Source organism: Callithrix jacchus, chromosome 1, assembly GCF_049354715.1.
Source record: "Callithrix jacchus isolate 240 chromosome 1, calJac240_pri, whole genome shotgun sequence".
NCBI lineage: Eukaryota > Metazoa > Chordata > Mammalia > Primates > Cebidae > Callithrix > Callithrix jacchus.
In genome coordinates, this window is record NC_133502.1 from 211,423,467 (window position 1) to 211,441,541 (window position 18,075).

General features: G+C 59.0%; 1 protein-coding gene across 1 annotated transcript in view; it reads left to right on the forward strand.

The window, feature by feature from the left end:
• The first annotated feature begins 2,682 nt into the window (after positions 1 to 2,682).
• The window catches only part of LOC144578748 (uncharacterized), a 28,078-nt gene continuing 12,685 nt past the window's right edge, over positions 2,683 to 18,075 (forward strand). Inside the window, exons 1-7 of the mRNA XM_078346472.1 lie at positions 2,683 to 2,733; positions 3,677 to 3,820; positions 4,385 to 4,516; positions 5,515 to 5,667; positions 6,304 to 6,584; positions 6,707 to 6,759; positions 6,805 to 6,954. Coding sequence (XP_078202598.1) covers positions 2,683 to 2,733; positions 3,677 to 3,820; positions 4,385 to 4,516; positions 5,515 to 5,667; positions 6,304 to 6,584; positions 6,707 to 6,759; positions 6,805 to 6,954 — 964 coding nt within the window. The remainder of the gene's footprint in view (positions 2,734 to 3,676; positions 3,821 to 4,384; positions 4,517 to 5,514; positions 5,668 to 6,303; positions 6,585 to 6,706; positions 6,760 to 6,804; positions 6,955 to 18,075) is intronic.

Genomic DNA, 18,075 nt, shown 5'->3' on the forward strand with positions numbered 1-18,075 from the left:
GCTTGAGCAACCTCAACGTCTATGTTAAGACTTCCTGGGAGGGAGCTGTCCCTTCTGGAAGGGTGCTGGGGACAGTCGTATGGCTCTCTTCAGTGGGAGGATCCCACGTCCCCAGGCAGTGCCATTGCATCCCCTGAGAAGCCCTGACACCCAGGCCTGAGGAGGCAGCTGGCCCAGCCCCGGCAGGGAAGGGACGCAGCAGCTGGGCCTGGGCGCTAGCCAGCAGTGTCCTGGATCAGAAAGCGGGAGGCTTTCGTGCACATGTGACTTCAGGACTGGGTCAGGGCTCAGGCTCACCAGACGAGAGAAACAGTGCACGCAGGGCCACCGACTCCCCAGCTGAGGCCGCGTCCTTGCCTCCCGGGCTCGGGGCCCTGTCCCTCAGGGGCTTGATCCTCTCCTCTGCCTCCTGGGTTTCCAGCAGGCCTGCCCCACCCCAGGACTTGAGGGGAGTCTGGGACTGACCGCAGTGCCCCAGGTACAAGGTAGATGATTGATAGAACTGCGCCCTGCCTGCTCTCCCAGCCCCCAGCGCCCCTGGAGGTGAGCTCCCAGACGTCACCAGGGCTCATTTGGGAGCCCTGCCCCATAGAGGAAATCCTCTGCACCAGGCAGAGCCCCCCTTGGCCCCTGCTTTGACAGAGGGCTGAGGCCCACACTGCCATTTCCCCTGCCCCGCAGCAGAACTAGACGATGGCTATTCCCGTCAAGGGGGCCCTTGGCCTAGAGCATCAGTGCCACTCAGCCAGGACTAGTTCAGGTGACAGTTCGGGGCTTGGACGCTGGCCTGTCTGATTTGCAGGCCGAGCATGCCCCACTATACTGTTTTCTACAGAGTGGAATGGAAAGAAGGCCAGAGACCAGGAGACCCAGCCACAGCCACGAGGGAGAGGGCTGGCCAGGGCTGAGGCTGCTGCCCCTGACCTCCGGAAAGCAATGGCACATGCCCTCCATCTACCATCTGCACACAGGGTAACCTCCAGCCTGCAGGGCAAGGGGGCCAAGGCCGGATCCTGAGTGCAGGGGCGTCCTTGGCAGGGTAAGAGTCAGCCTGACTCAGACTCTGCTGCCACACCCTGCAGTGAGGCTGACATGTGGAATAAGCCCACCAGGCCAGGAAGGGCTCTTCGGAGTGGCCCGGTCTGGCCATGTCTCTGAGAGCGGGTGCTGCTGGTGCGCCCTGAGCAGGGGTGGGCTGCGTTCCACTGCTGCGTTCTGTCAATCCCAGATTGTTGCTAACCAGCCTGACTTCTTTTTAAATAAACTTTTGAACTTGAGAACAGTTTTATTTGTGCTGAAAATTTGAGAACAGAGTACAGAGAGACCCCTCCACCCCAGACCCAGCATCACCGTTGTGAGCATCTCACATTGGTAGGTTAGAGTAGCTGAGAGTAGCTGAGCCAATGACACCGGCCCGGCCCGGCAGGGAAGGGAGCGTGGCAGCTATTTTCAGCTACCGTCTGTGCAGCGTTCATGTTTCCTTCGTTCTTACTGGATGTCCTTTTTCCATTCCAGGATGTGATTTTGGGCACGGAAATTGCCAAAACCGAGGCGACACAGGAGTGTGTTTGGCCAGGTGGCCCATTCACTGCTGCCTCCCCGAGATGTTCATCCCAGCCCCCCAAGAACTCCGGGCTTTTCTTTTTTTTTTTTTTTTGAGACGGAGTTTTGCTCTTGTTACCCAGGCTGGAGTGCAATGGCACGATCTCGGCTCACCGCAACCTCCGCCTCCTGGGTTCAGGCAATTCTCCTGCCTCAGCCTCCTGAGTAGCTGGGATTACAGGCACACGCCACCATGCCCAGCTAATTTTTTGTATTTTTAGTAGAGACAGGGTTTCAACATGTTGACCAGAATGGTCTCGATCTCTTGACCTCGTGATCCACCCTCCTCGGCCTTCCAAAGTGCTGGGATTACAGGCTTGAGCCACCGTGCCCAGCCGAACTCGGGGCTTTTCAAAGGGTCTCATGTGTTGGGTGCCAGAGACACCCTCCTGGGCCTTGGATTCCTCCTCTGTGATGAAGGCCAGGGCTGCAGTCTCCTCCACACCACGCCGGGCCCCCAGCAGGCAGGCAACAGAGGCCATGTCCCACTGTAACTGTGGCCAGGTGTTCAAGGGCTGGACAGCCCTACAGGGAGCTGAGCCCCCCACCTTGAAGTCTCCCTGCCCAAGATGCCAGTGGGGTTGGGGTGGGGCAAAGGCCCATTCCTCTAGGGGCCACAGGAGGGGCTTCTTGATCTGTAGGTGAGAGGGTTTGGGAGGTGATGCCCCAACTCTCACCCCAATTCTCACCCTCCACTTCTCGCCCCACAAACTATTACCATGACATCCCACCTCCACTTCTCACCCCCACCTCTCACCCTTACCTCTTGCCTGCAGCTCTCACCTCCCACTTCTCACCCCCAATTCACACCCCTCCCTCTCACCCACACCTCTCACCTTTCACCTCTCACTCCCTCTATTTCCACCCGCTCCATCTCTTCCTGCTCCCAGCTCAGCCTCCACCGAAAAGGTGGCCTTTTCCCCAGATAGCTGGGCAGGGGCTGGACTGGACAGATTGCTAGCAGGGGAGGCACACTTGCTATTCTTTGGTGACAGTGGCTCTCGCCTCCTGTGATCCTGGAGCTCAGGCCTGTCCAGCACCCATCCTGGGAGGCAGCAGGGTGGCTGTGTTCCTGCAAACATGAACAGCCCACCTTGGCACTCAGGGATGAGCAATCAGCCCCTCCTCCAGGTAGCCATCCTGGATCACTCCTCACTTCTCCAGACAACTGGCATCTCAGCACCTCCCCAGTGAATGTCCCCAGGCTCTGCAAACTCAGTCCCGCCAGCCCCCAGGCTGCTCTGGGACCCCCATGGATGCTCCTTTCCTCAAGTCCTCTTCCTCCCACACTCTCCATTCTCTTGGATTCTCCCTACCACGAAGTAGATCTCACCCCATTTCACCATCAGGGAAACTGAGGCTGGGAAGGTAAAGGGACTGCCCAAAGCCATTCCTGTGGGAGGCCTGGGACTTGCTGGTGGCCTGTGATGGTGGGGGGGACAACTGGAGTTTCCAGGACCACCAGGACCACCCCTGACAGTGGAGGCCTAGGGTGAGGGTCTGGGGCCGAGCAGGGCCTCTGTGGTGTCAAGACAGGAGACAAGTTAAGCAGGTCTCTGCTAACAAGGCACTAATGAAGACAAGAATGGTGACCAGGTGTCAGGAGTGCCTGGAGAATTGTGGTGGGATGGCCATGAGCACTGGGCCCACGGCTGTGTCAGTGGTGGCAAGGGGAGGATGGATGTCAGCCGTTTTTTGTTTCATTTTACATTTTATTATTTTATTTTATTATTTTTCCAGAGGGTCTTGCTCTGTTGCCCAGGCTGAAGTGCAGTGGCACAATCATGGCTCACTGCAGCCTCGACTGCTGGGCTAACATGATCCTCCCACCCCAGCCTCCCAAGTAGCTGACCACAGCACCCAGATAATTTTTATTTTTATTTCAGTAGAGACTGGGACTCATTATGTTCCCCAGGCTAGTCCCGAACTTCTGGACTCAAGGGATTCTCCCTGCTCTGCCTCCCAAAATGCTGGGACCACAAGTGCGAGTCACTCGCCCCAGCCTGTTTTATTTTAAAATATATATATATTTCCTGTTTTGAATGGATATCTTCTCCTTCCGTCCCATCTGCAGCAGCCTGATACCCCTGAGCTGCACCTGCAGGTGGTCCCCTTCCTCACCCCCACTGGACATATCTGCGAGTGCTTCCCTCCAGCCCCACCAGACCTGCAGGCTTCCCTGCCCTCCAACAGCCAGACCTGCGGGAGCCCAGAAGCGGTCCCCATAGGGAATCCCCACCCTGCTGATGGCTGTCTGCAGTCTCCAGCTCACTCCTGATCCCCAGGGCCACATGTCCAGAAAGCCTGGGAGCTCAGATCAGCTGGGCACAGATGGCCTGTCCTCCCAGCACCCCTGCTGGGCCTTCCTAGGAACTGGTTGGTGTAGACTCTGGGCAGCACATAGCCAGGCTCTGCCGACAGGGTCTCTGGCTTCTCCCACAATGCCACTCCATAGAACTGGCTGTGCCCCTTGGCCAGGGGCTTCAGCCCCTGTCAAACCCTCCCCACTGACCCCTCACCAGCTGTCAGCTGCCCTCCCTCCCTTGCCCGTTGGGCCCTGAGGGGTGATGGCTCCACAGCTGCCTTCCCAGAGAGTGCACCACTCCTTCTGCTGCCCCCCACCTGGCTACACCCTGAAAAATGTGCCTTACCAAACCCTCCCCCATGCCCAGCCTGAGAAGTGAGCCATGCCTTGCTGTCAGCAGACAGACCAGCTGCCTAGCCCTGCGCAACCCTGCCTCTGCATCCCCATAACTCCCTATCAGCGCTGGCCTGCACCTAGCCATTCCAGCCCAGCACCCAGGAGTGGGCTGAGCTTCCAGAGGGGAGGACGCTGGCCAAGGTGCTGACCAAGGTGTCAGACCCGAGAAACCAGCAGGGCCTCCTCCTAGCCCTGCTCCTACCGCACAGACCTGTGAGGAGGTAGAGGCCCAAGTCCCAGCCCAGAGCGACCGGGAACAGCCAAGCTTGGTGACTGGAGAGGGCTCTGGGGCCAGAAGCTTCCAAGGCAGCCCTGGCTCCCCATTTCCTCCCATGCCCATCCCATGCCCCCGATGGTCACTTCAGCTGCTGCAAGAGGGGTGGGAGGGGCTTTAAACCTATGAGAGAGGAGTGTGGCCACAATCTTCAGCTGTGGTGGGCCACTCTGGGTCACTGATAATTGAAGTGATGCCTGCACAGTAAGCACAGAAGTGTCCTCTCAAGGCCCCTCTGCAAGCACAGAGCAGCCTTTGAGTGGAGCCTGGTCCACCCCAGCACTGTCCTCAGACTGATGGCCAGTGCCACATGACCCATCTGCGGGTCTGATACATCCCTGCGGTGAGAGCTCAGTTCCTATTCCGGGGGCTGCTGTGTGCAGGGACCTTAGAGGAAGAATGCTTGTTTGGGGGTCAGGTCTCAGCCTCCCACTGGCTCTGTGAGCTTCGCCTGAGGTTCCCCATCTGTGCAATGGTGATGACGTCTTGATGTGTTTGCGGGAGGGCCTGCTGAGCCACCGCAGGGGCTGAGCCGGTGGCACTTGGCAGCCAGCACCCCCTGGAGAGGGTGCAGTGTGTGCACAGCCCACCCCTTCAGGAGGCCAAGGGGCAGAGTGGCTGGGGGTGTCTGGGCCCCATCTCACCTTCTGTGTGGCTGGGAATGGCATGCACTCCACAATGCCCTGGAAAGCCTAGGCTGTCACAAGGGTGACAGGGATAAAGCAGGCCAAGGTGTGATGACGGCCACAGAGTGGCAGCTAGAGGCGTGTGGGCAGTGCAGCCTCCACACCAGGCAGAGTGCTGCACAGCATGGCTCCACCCTGAGAAGCTGCCTGCCACTGGGCTCAGATGGGAGCACCGGGGCTCTGGGAGGTCCTCACTTCCTCTGGACAAGGCAGACAGGCCAGCAGCCCTGGGCCTTGCTCATCTCCCTCAGGGCCACCTCCACGGCCAGGGGCAGGCAGAGAGCACAGGGCTGCCAGTCACCAGGGCTCGCTGCTTCATATCCATGGATCTGGGCCCTGAGGGTGGTCATCAAGGCCTCACGCTGGCCCACTCTGTCCTTGAGTCAGGGTCCTACAGATGCCAGGTTGGCCTGCAAGACTGTCATCTGCATGTTCGTCTCATGCAGGGTGGGCTTGGGGAGGACTCAGCCCGGCTGAGCTGACACCCGGTGTTCCTCCAGGTGCAGGGTCAGCCTGACAGTTGTCTGAAGACCTCGGGATGCACTTAGGATCTCATCAGTGAGGCCCGGTGGGTGCCCTGAGCAGGAGACAGAGAAGGGACACTTGCACCCCTGTGTGTGTGCAGGGGGGTCACTGGGTTCTCTGGCCCCATGGCCACCCTGCAGGGGCTGGCTTGGTCGGAGTGGGGGGGGGATACTAAGCAGGTGGCCTCAGAGAGCGTCTTCTGGGTTTGGAGCCCCCATACCGCAGGCAGGAAGAGGTGGGGGACCCCTGCAGGGTTACGGGTAACATCAGGCCTGGGTCCCCTCCCTGGGATGGTGCAGAGAGGGCCACGAAGGCCGAGGAGGGCCCCTAGTACTGTCTTAAGCCTTGAGCCTATTTCTCACTGAAAAACGGGGGCGATCGTGCTCCAGCAGGGAGCTTCTGTGCAGGGGGCGGGGGACTCATGGGTTCCAGCCAGGAAGGGGCTGGATCAGGCAGAGGCCATCCCCAGGCCTCGGGACAAAGCCCTTGCCTGCTTGGGGACCGGGCCAACCTAGGCCGCCACACCCTCGGGCCCGCGCCCCCGGCCCGCTCCGGCCCGGGCCGCCAAACCCTCGGCCGCCTGCAGGGGCCGCCGCCTCTCCTGGAATGCGCCGCCTTTGTCTGGGGCCGTGCGGCGCCGGAGCACCGGGCGGGCTGAGCGCCCCCTGCGGCCCGGCCTGAACGCCCAGGCGGCCGCGCCGCCCACGCCTCCACCCCGGCCCGCGCCCCGCAGCCCCAGCCCGGCCCGCGCCCAGGTGAGCGCCCCGCCCACCTCGAGGCCCCGCCCCGCGCCCAGGTGAGCGCCCCGCCCACCTTGAGGCCCCGCCCCGCCCCGGCCGGCTGAGGGACCGGGCGGATTCCTCGCGCGTCAACCACCTGATCCCATAAAACTTTCATCCTCCCGGCCCGCGCCGCGAGCGCCTCGCCAGTCCGCGCCGCCGCCGCCCTCGCCCTGCGCGCCCTGCGCGCCCGTGGCCGGAGCCCAGCCCGAGCCGGGAGGAGCCGAGCGCGCTGAGCCTCGTCCCGCGGCCGGGCCGGGGCCGGGCCGAAGCGGCGGCGCCTGGATGCGGACCCGGCCGCGGGGAGACGGGCGCACGCCCCGAAGCGACTTTCGGTCCCCGACGCGCCTCGCCCGACCCCTACGACGAAGAGGGCGTCCGCCGGAGGTGAGTGTCTGCGCGGCGCCGGCCGGCCGGCAGGGGGCGCGGGAAAGTTGATGGCGACGGCGGGGCCGGAGGTGGCGGTCCGGGGGTCCCCGACGCTGGGCCAGGTCCCGGGTGGGGGCCGCGGGCTGGAAGGGCGGGGTCCAGCCTTGGAACGCCCCGGCTACGAAGGGGTTAACGATTTGCAGAAACGTGGGTACGAGGGTGGGTGGGGGTGTCGGCCGTCTCCGCCCCTGCCTCTCTGACTGGGTTCAGAACCTCCCGTGTCTCTGAGGTCAGGCCGCAGTGGGATGAATGGGGGCGTTGGCGGCAGTAGAGGGCGTGGGGGACAGGGTTGTCCCAGCGCTTCCACAAGGGCGGGCGGTGAGAGGAGGCAGCTATGCCCCGCCATCTGCAGCCCGAGGGACATTGAGAGGCTTGGCTGGGGAAGTCAGCGGCGGTGGGGCAATCAGCAGCCCCTCCCTGGCAGTCCTCGTGGACTCCTCCCCTCCACCGAGTGTGAGGTCCCGCAGTGGGGGCAAAGGAGGGTGGGCTCCATGTGAGTTGGGCATGCCCTGCCTGGAGGGTGCTCCCTCAGTGCCCACCCAGGCTGCCCTGCTGATGTCCATGGTGCCGCAGGCTGCACACACGTTTCCTTGCACGTGCACGTGTCTACACGGACTGCACACTTGCACACCGCTGGTGCACATGCATGCCAACACCGCTCCAGTGTGCACATGCACAAACACTGGGTGCACACACGGACTCTGAAGGTGCATATCTGTGTCCTCGCCCTCACCTACACATCCACGGCCACATATGCATCCCTGCTGTGGTCTCCACGTGTGGCACATGCCAGGGCCCCTTTCACAAGACCCGCTCCCGCACCCACATGCCCATGTGTTCAGTGGGGAGGCCAGGCCCACCTGCCTGCCTCTGTGTCCTGGGGTTCTCCCCCTCGGTGTCTGTGTGTGCATGTGTGTAACTTGGTATGCGTCTGCACGTGTGTCTGTGCGCATGATCATGTGTGCCTGGGGCACACAGGCATATGTCTCTTTGCCTCCAGGGTGTGGGTACCCCTTGTATGCCTAGGTGGGTTGTGGCCTAATCTGGAGCAGAGGCCCTGGAACTTGTGTTGGGGGCCCGATGAATGCCCACAGCCCAGGGTATGAGGGGCAGGGTCTCCCAGCCATTCCCCACCCACCAGGGCTGAGGTAGATAGGCAACGGAGGGCTGGAAACTGCCTGGGCAGGGAGGACCCATTTCAAGCCATGAGGTCACACTGTGGCCAAGAGGCCGGACCCTGGGCACACTTGGTGGCCACTGCAACTTGGCTGACTGGAGCACATGGCCCAGTGTGACTGCAGAGATGCCCTGCCTCCAGTGCCTCAGTTTCTCCATGGTGAGGACCTTCTTGGTGAGGGGTTCTGTGGTGGGCTCCCCTGCCTCAGGTGTTGTGTAGGGTGCTGAGCAGGTGGACGCCGTGCTGCATGATGAGCAAGGGTGGCCCACTAGCACTGTGGCAGGGGCCCTGGGCTGGGGCTCGGAGTGTCTGGCCACACCTCCTGCTCCCCTGGCCACTACCAGTGGCTCATCTGTAGAGTGGGGACCAGCAGGTCATCCTTGTAGGTTGTGTGAGGGTGAAACATACCAGCAGAGGGGCGGCTGGAGCAGTGGGGCTGGCCAGTCTCTTATTCTAAGCCTCAGTCTTCCCATCTATAAAGGGGGTACTGTTCCCTGTTCTGCTCCATTGAGGCAAGGAGGAAGCCACTCCATGCTAGGGGTGGGAATGGGTGGCCAGCAGCACCTCGACCCCACCCGGCAGAGGGGCGTGTGCAGGGCCTGCCAGGCAGAACCATGGCCTGGATTTGGGTCCTGGCTGAGCCACCTGCTGGCGGTGTGACCTCTGCCTCAGTCATCCTCACCTGCCACCTGGGTCCATGTCAGGGATTATCCGGCACTTCCAGGCTGAGGCCGGGTGGAGCTGGCCCAGCTTTCCCCGTGGAGTTCTGACTGCAGTGCTCCTGCCCTCAGAATGCCTAGAACACTTACCCACACCCCCTCGAAGCAGAGTCCTCCTGGGACCTTTGCACTGCCAGCGGGGCCCCTCACCCCATCCATTTGCAGAAGGGTCAATAAAAGCCCCTAGTCAGGCACCTCAGGCCACAAGTGGGTGGAGTGGGGGGACAAGGCAAGGATGCTGCCCAGCTTGGGAGACGCCCCCGCAGTCTCTTCACTCCCTCCCTGTCCTCCCCCTGTTCCTCACCTGGGGGAGCTATGGAACCCCTGAACCTCAGTTTCCCTGTTCCAGGGTCCTTCCACTGGGACTGGCAGAAATGTAGGTTTGCATGGAGTGAGAAGCAGGGGAGAGGCTGAGATAGGGCAGCCTGGCCCAGAGGGTCTCTGAAAGCCAGAGGGTTTGTGGAGGGTCTATGGAGGACACTCCCACAGGGGCTGGGGCCCTTGAAGGTGGGGGTAGGTCCTGCTGTCCTCGGAGGCTGGGGACTGGCCCACAGTACACGGAGGGGCTGGGATTTGTTTGCTGCTGCTGTGAGTGACAGGTGGGCTGAGAAGGCCAGGGCGTGTGGGATGGTGCCCGGCCCCTCCCTCTGCTCAGGGACAGTGCAGCTTGTCTCTGCCCCAGCCTTGAATTCATACTTTGTGGCTCGGACAGCCATGTGCAGCCGGTGCAGCACCAGGAGGGTCCAGCTGGTGAGGCCAGGACGGGCGGGAGGCAGAGGAGCCCTCCTGCTGTCCTGGGCCTCTGGCCCAGAACCTCTCCCTGGGAGCCTCAGTCTGTGCACCTGGGAAAGGGGTCAAGAGCAGGAAGCACAGGGGGAGTTCCAGGATGACCTGGAAATGAGCAGATGTGTGTGTGAGCCAGGAGCCCCACCCGGCCCTGGCACAGGGTTAGTGAGGGCTCCCGACACTTGGTTACTGTCTGATCTATAAGGTTCATGCTGTCCCGCCCCCATTCTGGTGAGGCCTGACCTCTGACCCCCACGCTGGCCTGCCTGACCCTCTGCAGCCACCCAGGGCATGGGTCTCGGGGTCCGAAGGAGCTGGCTTGGCCACCCACTCCCTCTGCAGCTATGCAGATGCCTTCTCAGAGCCCTCTCTATACCCCTCAGTGGCCCTGCTCTGCCACCTGGCTGCACCCAGGCCAAGGTCACAGGCACCCTCCTCAAAGCCAAATCCCAGATGATGCATTTGCCCCAACCATCCGTCCGCTTTCTCATCTGTTCATTCATTCATTCGTTCCTGGCCTGTCAGATTCTCTTCTGAGCCAGGCAAATCAAGGGGTGTGATCCTTGGTGTCCTGTATCTCTAGGATTAATGCTTTAAAGGAGAGGAGGTCACAGAGTGGCCCAGGGAAGCCCTACCGGAGAGGTGGGCATGCTGTCCCACCCCGGAAATCTCCCTGCACTGTCCCTGGGGCCCAGTTGGGTCCCCCCACACCAGGTGTTCTGTGCTGCCGTTTCTTCTTTTATCACAGTATTTTAAACATTTTGCACACCGGGAACTATTCTTGTGCATCTGGGTTTACTGGTGTGTGTGGAATCCCTTCCTGAGAATGCACCATCTTTTATTTAGCCAAACCTGCACTGGCCCCTGCACCGCCTGCAGCCACGGAGCTGGGCACCCAGAGATGCAGTTCCTCACAGCCCTCCCCTCCAGGTCTGGGGCTGGTCACGTGCCCCTCCCCTGATGCCCCTCCCCTGCCTCAGGCCAGATTCCCCCGCCCCCAGCCCACTGAGGCCTTTGACAACCGTGGGCCAGCTGGGTGGGTGATGGGAGTGAATAGAGCCTGTTTCCGGCCGTCAGCTCTCTGGATGGCCATTGGTGCAGTGGTGCCTTGGGGTGGCCTCTCCCCTGCTCTTTCACACAGCCTCTGGTCTTGCCCACTATGGCCTGTGGGGCCTCTTCTTTGGAGCAGCGGGGCATGGGGTGATGCTGGCAGCGTCCCACAGCTGTGTCCTCTCTGATGGAGGCCGCCCATGGCAGCCAGACCCAGGAGGTAGAATAGAAACGCAGGAATGTTGGCGCATCTCAAGAGTGGCTTTAGGAGGGGCTGAGTGGGCACAGGCCAGGGTCCCCGTGTAGGTCCACACAGGCCTGGAAGGCGGTGAGCCCCATTCAGGGCCCTGGCACATGGAGCCGGGCTGATCTGGGAGTGGGTGTCAGGTGCCAGGCTCACTCAGAGCTGCCTGCCCTGGGCCCCCGGGTACCTCCTGGCTCTGCAGTCAGCACCCTGGCCTTCTCAGCTGTCTGTCACGGGTCACAGTCCGTGGAGCTGAAGTTCTTTGGAAGGTTGGTGGGTTTCACATAAAGGCTTTGTGGTCAAATGTGGGACCTGCCGGATTAGATGGTGCTGATGGCGCTCCTTTCCCACAGGGTGTCTTGGGCCCTGTTTTGCGGGGGCAGCACCTTCTCTGAGAGGCACCCCTATGTGATGCACCTCAGGGCCTAGTGTGCCCAGGATCCCGTTTTGGGAAACAGTGGTTGAGGTGCCTCCGAGGACCAGAGGAGGAGACCTGCGGGCCCCCAACAAAGGCCCCGGGATGGGCCCTGCCACACAATGCCCACACCCACGGGGCACCCAGTGGGTGGAGGGACCACTGCTTCTCCCAGCAGTTTGAGGCGATGTGCAAATTTAACCTTTGGATTTATGACTCTATTTCTTTGCAGCAAATGTCACGGGAAATGTCAGGCCGAGGCTGAGGCTGGGTGAGCGGCCCATCAAGGAAGGGGGTAGGCCTAGGCAGGCAGGAGTGTCAAGGAGGGGCTCAGGCCAGGGAGGACTCCAGGCCCCTCACCTCCTCCTGGGAGCCTTCCTGGATTGTTGCTTGCTTGCCTGGATCCCCAGCACCGTGTCCTCTGTTTGTCCCGGCTATCACGACCTTGTTGAGATGTTGCCTTTATTTGCCTTCTGCCAGGGCTCAGATGAGGCCAGCTTGGGGACATGCCAGAAGTCCCACTTGTGCAGTGCCGGCTTGCTGTGTGACCTTGGGCAGCTCCACCCTTCCTGGTCACCATAGGCCTCGTGGCCAGAGGTGGTGTTCCCAGCTCGGTGCCCTCAAGAGTAGGAAAACAAGTAGAGTCCTCAGTGTGTGGGCTGTGGGGCTCTGGAGGAAGTGGGTGGGGGCTGAGTGCAGGGCTGGGGTTGCAGAGCGCTGGCCCTTGGTGGTCCCAGGGCCTAGAGCAGGCCCTGCACACAGTAGGTGCTCAGTAAAGAGCAAAAGGCAGTACGTGGATGTGGAAGGTGGAGGTAGATTCCAGCTGGGAGTCCACAGTCCCCAGTTACCTGCCCGCCTCCTCCACCGCATGCCAGATGTCATCATTCCAAGGCCCCAGCCTGGCCTGTCACCAGCTCCGCCCTGTTACCAGCTCCGCCCTGCCTCCCAGGTCTGGGCGGGTCAGGGAATGGTGACTGTCCCCTGCCGCGTGCCAGGCCCGTGCACCGGCACAGGGACTCAGGCTCCCCAGTGCCCCAGCAGCTCGGCGTCTCTCCCACACACACGGCTTCCCCCACTGCACACCTGGGCGTCCACATCCAGCCTGTCTGCTAGTGTCACGTCCTCCTTACCTAGCATCCAAGCCCAGAATCCCAGCCTCTTCCCTCTACCTGTCCCTAAAGGCAAAATCAGTGTCAAACCTGCACTCCATCTCCTGGTTCATCCCCTTTACTCCTCACTGAGAGCCGGCCTCAGACCTGGCCTCCATCCCCGGCCTGTGGCCACGGCCAGTCCCCGCTCCCTGCCTGCCATCTCATTCCCCACCCAGGTTCAAGTGCTTCCCTAAGGCATGTTTCCAGCCAGGTGCTGCCTGCCTAACCTCCCTCATGGCTGCCGCTAGATGAAACCTTGGGCCCTTCGTTCTCAGGGCCTGAGCTAGAGGGTCTCATGTAGGAACCTTCTTTTCCATACTCTCTGGGGAAGCCCCTGTCCCTAGATCCCAGTGCCTGGCACCTGTGCCTCCCCATCTCCACATCACCTGAGGAGCTCAGGCCTAGCTTGAGGGTGCAGAAAGCCATGAAGGGTGAGGCAGCACACTGGCAGGGAGGGAGGGCCCAGGTGCCAGTGAGGAGGAGCCTTTGCACCTTAGTGGGCAGTGCCTGGTGCCCATCTGTCCCTGGGAGGGCTCTGGGAGACCCCAGGACTGGTGGCTCTTCAGGCTGGCTGTCAGGTACAGATCAGTTGGCCCAGAAGGCTGCACAGGGTCGCGCTCTTTCCCCAGGGGAGCCGCCTGCCCACTGAGCCTCTTTGCCTGCACGTGGCTGTTGTGAAGCTGGAGTGGTGGTCAGTGAGCACTGCCCACAGGCCTGGCCATAGTGGAAGCTTGATTTGGGCAAGCTGGAGGCTCCTGATGGACCTGGCTCCAGGGATCCCTTGAGCACCCCCTTGTGGCATGGGCTCAACTAGCTGTGGAAATCGAGACTGATGACGGGAACTTGGGGCCTTCTGGGCAGGGGTGGCGGGGCCTTCACCCCTGTCCTGCCCTCGGGGGGTCCAGGATGGACCCTGGCCGGTCCGTGTGACCAGTGAGGACAGGCATGTGGGCCCTGCTGTACTGCTTGGAGCCGGAGCCTCTGCGGAATCCTGGGGGTACAGAGAAGGAACTGCTCTTCCCCCATCCACCCCCCTCAGGGCTTACTCCTCCCTACATCAGGCTTCTAATGGGGTCTCATTTTTTCCCTGGGTAAAGATTCACCCCAAGCACTTATCCTGCTGCCCCATAACATTTCCCTCCACCACCTGTTGAGGTTCCAGTAATGCTTCCTGGATCCCACGTTTTCCTCTTTCTGGGTTTGCACCTCGTTTTGGCTGAAGCAGAAGCCTGACTAACTCTGAAGGAGATGCGGTGAATCATTCCAGAAGTCTTCCTGTGTTTACAAGCACGTTCAAGCTGGATTGTCTCAGTCCAGAATTCCATGCTGAAATTCGTTTCCCCTCAGAGCTATGAAGCTGTTGCAATTTTGTTTCCTGGCGTCTAGTGTGCTATGAAGAAGGCCAATGCTACGTTGCATCTTCCTTTTTGCGTGTTTTTTTGGAGAGTCTCACTCTGTCGCCCAGGCTTGGAGTGCAGTGGTGTGATCATGGCTCACTGCAGCCCCAAACGTCTCAGCTCAAGCAGTCCTTCCCCCTCAGCCTCCCAGGTAGCTGGGATTACAGGCTTGCAGCATCATGCCCAGCTCATTTTTCAGTTTTTTTTTTTTTTTTTTTTTTTGTAGAGACAGGGTCTCACTGTGTTGCCCAGTCTGGTCCTAAACTCCTGGCCTTAAGCAGTTTTCCCACCTCAGCCTTCCAGAGTGCTCAGATCACTGGCATGCACCGCTGCACCAGGCTGCATGTGGCATCTTTGTGACCAGCGTCTCCTCCCGGAGCTTCAGCCTTCTCTTGCCCAGCCGAGGACTGGGTACTCAGCTTTGGGAAGTTTTCTGGTATGATTTCTTTGCTAACTTTTCTGTTTTTTGTTTTCTCTTCTGAAACTCCCCTTGGGTGTTCAGCCTGTATTTGTCTCTTGAACCTCATTCATTTTTTTTCTCCTCTTGTTTTGCTTTCTGGAAGATTTCTCTGACCTTGTTTTCCAACACTTGTATTGATTTTTTTTTTTTAATTTTAGTGATTCTATTTTTCATTTCCAGGCACTCTTTCCTTTTGCCTGCTGGCTCCTTGTTCATAGTACCCTGTTCTTGTTTTAAATCTCCTTCTGTGCCTAGGAAGACACACATTAGATGCTTCTTTTAATTTTTGTCTTTTTCCCTCACTGCCTGCTTGCTCTAGTGTCGTCTCTCCCTCTTCTGCATTGATATGTACTCCACATGCCTGTTGGTTACTGGTCTTCTGGACACTTTTATGAGGGAGGCTGGTTGGCTGCTCTTTTGAGATGTGGCTTGTTTTCTGCCCATCAGCCCCAGGTGCTCCTGGGTGCCAGCAGTGGAACCCCTTTCTCTGGGTGTTTCTCCAGGGGAGCAGCCTGCCACTGTGCTCCCCACCCCTCACTCTGCCTCATTCTCATTTTAGTGGGTCTCTGGAAGGAGGAGCACACACCTCTCATGCACATCCCTGTGTCTAACACATGGTGGGTGAGCAGGGGAGGGGACCATCAGTGCTGCCTGAGAAGCCGCAGCAACTCAACTGAGCACAAGCCTGGTCTCTCGTGAGATGAATCGGGCTGCACGGGCCCCATGCCTGTCCTCCAGCCTCCTTTCTCTGCTGAGGCTGAGAGGGCAGAAGCAGCGAGGAAGTGGCTCCAGGTGGGTTTGTAGCACAGCCTGGCTGTTGCCCCCTCCTCCAGTCCAGATGCAGCCAGGCTCCTGCCTGCCTCATCTCCGTGATAAAGCAGGGCTACTGCCAGGCCAGGCCAGAGTGGCCTTGCAAGACCACTGGAGCAGAGGGGTCCTTGTGGCTCTGAGACACTGTGAGCTGTGCCTTGCCTCCCTGGGATCCTCACCTGAGATAAGGCTGACCCAGGTCCGAATGGCAGGCCTCTGGGAAGGCAGGATGCTAGCCCTGAGGCCCAGGCCTGGGTGGGGGCTGGGCGGGGTTTCTTTGGGGCCTGGGGGGAGGTGGGTGCTGGCCTCTCATTGTCTTCACATCACTGGTGTGGGGACAGACTTGGAAGGGGCTGGCAGATTCTCCGCCTGCCTTGTGAGGGGGTGCAGAGGCTGCATCTGAGCCCAGGGCTGCAAGACCCCAGGGTCCACCCTCAGCCATCCCTGGGGAAGGCAGCCTGGGCTGAGGTTGAGGTGCTGTGGGGGATTAGGGAGCCCAGAGTGACTGCCCCTCCTTGCTGTGTCATCCCTGGGGCTCACGGTCTACGCTGGTCTCCTGGGGATGATAATGGTGATAAGAATATTGGTGATGAGGATGGGGGTGGGCAAGGATCTTGGAGCCCCGATTGCATGCACTGTCTCCTGGCCTCACAAGATGGCCAGCAAGGTGCTTGCCTCAGTGCCGCATCTGAGGAGTGGGTTTGACAATCACCCCCTGACTCTACTATGGGAGGCTGCAGCACAAGGCTGTCATGAAACCTCTAGGAGTAAGGACAGGCTATACCTTGGGCTGTCCCAGGAGGCCAGGAGCCCTCATCCCTCACTCCCCCTCCCTTATCCTCTTCCCCTCCCCATCCTTGGTCCAGGGCCACACAGTACTATCCCACTGCTCACCTGGGGTTTCCTGTCCTTGTGTGAGGTCAGCCCCAGGCTGCCTGCATCTAAGGACCTTGCACAGAGCTGGTGTGATGGTGTTAATGATGATAGTGATGGTGATGAGGACAATGATGGTGATGAGGATGAGGATGGCGATGATGGCGACAAGGATGAGGATGGTGATGGTGATGGTGACGAGGATGGTGATGGTGATAGTGATGATGACAGTGATGGTGATGAGGATGGTGATGGTGATGACAGTGATGAGGATGATGATGGTGACAAGGATGGGGATGGTGATGATAGTGATGGTGATGAGGATAAGGGTGATGGTGATGATAGTGATGAGGATGATGATGGTGACAAGGATGAGGAGGGTGATGATGGTGATGAGGACGATGATGGTGAGGAGGGTGATGATGGTGATGATGACAGTGATGGTGACGGGGATGGTGATGGTGATGATGGTGACAAGGATGGGGATGGTGATGATGGTGATGGTGATGAGGATGGTGATGGTGATGATGGTGACAAGGATGGGGATGGTGATGATAGTGATGATGATAGTGATGGTGATGAGGATGGTGATGAGGATAAGGATGGTGGTGATGAGGATGGTGATGGTGATGATAGTGATGAGGATGATGATGGTGACAAGGATGAGGAGGGTGATGATGGTGATGATGACAGTGATGGTGACGAGGATGGTGATGGTGATGATGGTGACAAGGATGGGGATGGTGATGATAGTGATGGTGATGAGGATAACGATGGTGGTGATGAGGATGGTGATGATAGTGATGGTGATGAGGATAACGATGGTGGTGATGAGGATGGTGATGGTGATGACAGTGATGAGGATGATGATGGTGACAAGGATGAGGAGGATGATGATGGTGATGACAATGACAGTGATGATGACGAGGATAAGGATGATGATAGTGATGGTGATGAGGATAAGGATGATGGTGATGATGATGACAAGGGACGAGGAGGGTGATGATGATGATGATAGTGATGGTGATGAGGACAAGGATGATGGTGATGATGGTGATGAGGATACGATGGTGATGGTGATGGTGAGGATGAGGATGAGGATGATGATGGTGACAATGATAGTAATGGTGGTGATGGTTATGATAGTGGGTGGTGATGGTGATGAGGACGGTGATGATGGTGATGAGGATGGTGATAGTGATGGTGGTGATGGTGATGAGGACGGTGATGATGGTGATGAGGATGGTGATAGTGATGGTGGTGATGGTGATGAGGATGATGATGGTGAGGAGGGTGATGATGGTGATGATGACAGTGATGGTGACGAGGATGAGGATGGCGATGATGGTGACAAGGATGAGGATGGTGATAGTGATGATGACAGTGATGGTGATGAGGATGGTGATTGTGATGACAGTGATGAGGATGATGATGGTGACAAGGATGGGGATGGTGATGATAGTGATGATGATAGTGATGGTGATGAGGATAAGGATGGTGGTGATGAGGATGGTGATGCTGATGACAGTGATGAGGATGATGATGGTGACAAGGATGAGGAGGAGGATGATGGTGATGACAATGACAGTGATGATGACGAGGATAAGGATGATGATAGTGATGGTGACGAGGATAAGGATGATGGTGATGATGATGACAAGGGACGAGGAGGGTGATGATGATAATGATGATAGTGATGGTGATGAGGACAAGGATGATGGTGATGATGGTGATGAGGATACGATGGTGATGGTGATGATGATGATGAGGATGAGGATGATGATGGTGACAATGATAGTGATGGTGGTGATGGTTATGATAGTGGGTGGTGATGGTGATGAGGATGGTGGTGGTGGTGATGAGGACGGTGGTGATGACAGTGATGGTGGTGATGGTGATGATAGTGATGGTGATGATGGTGATGAGGATGGTGATGGTGATGAGGATGGTGATGATAGTGATGGTGATGATATTGATGAGGATGGTGATGATCTTGA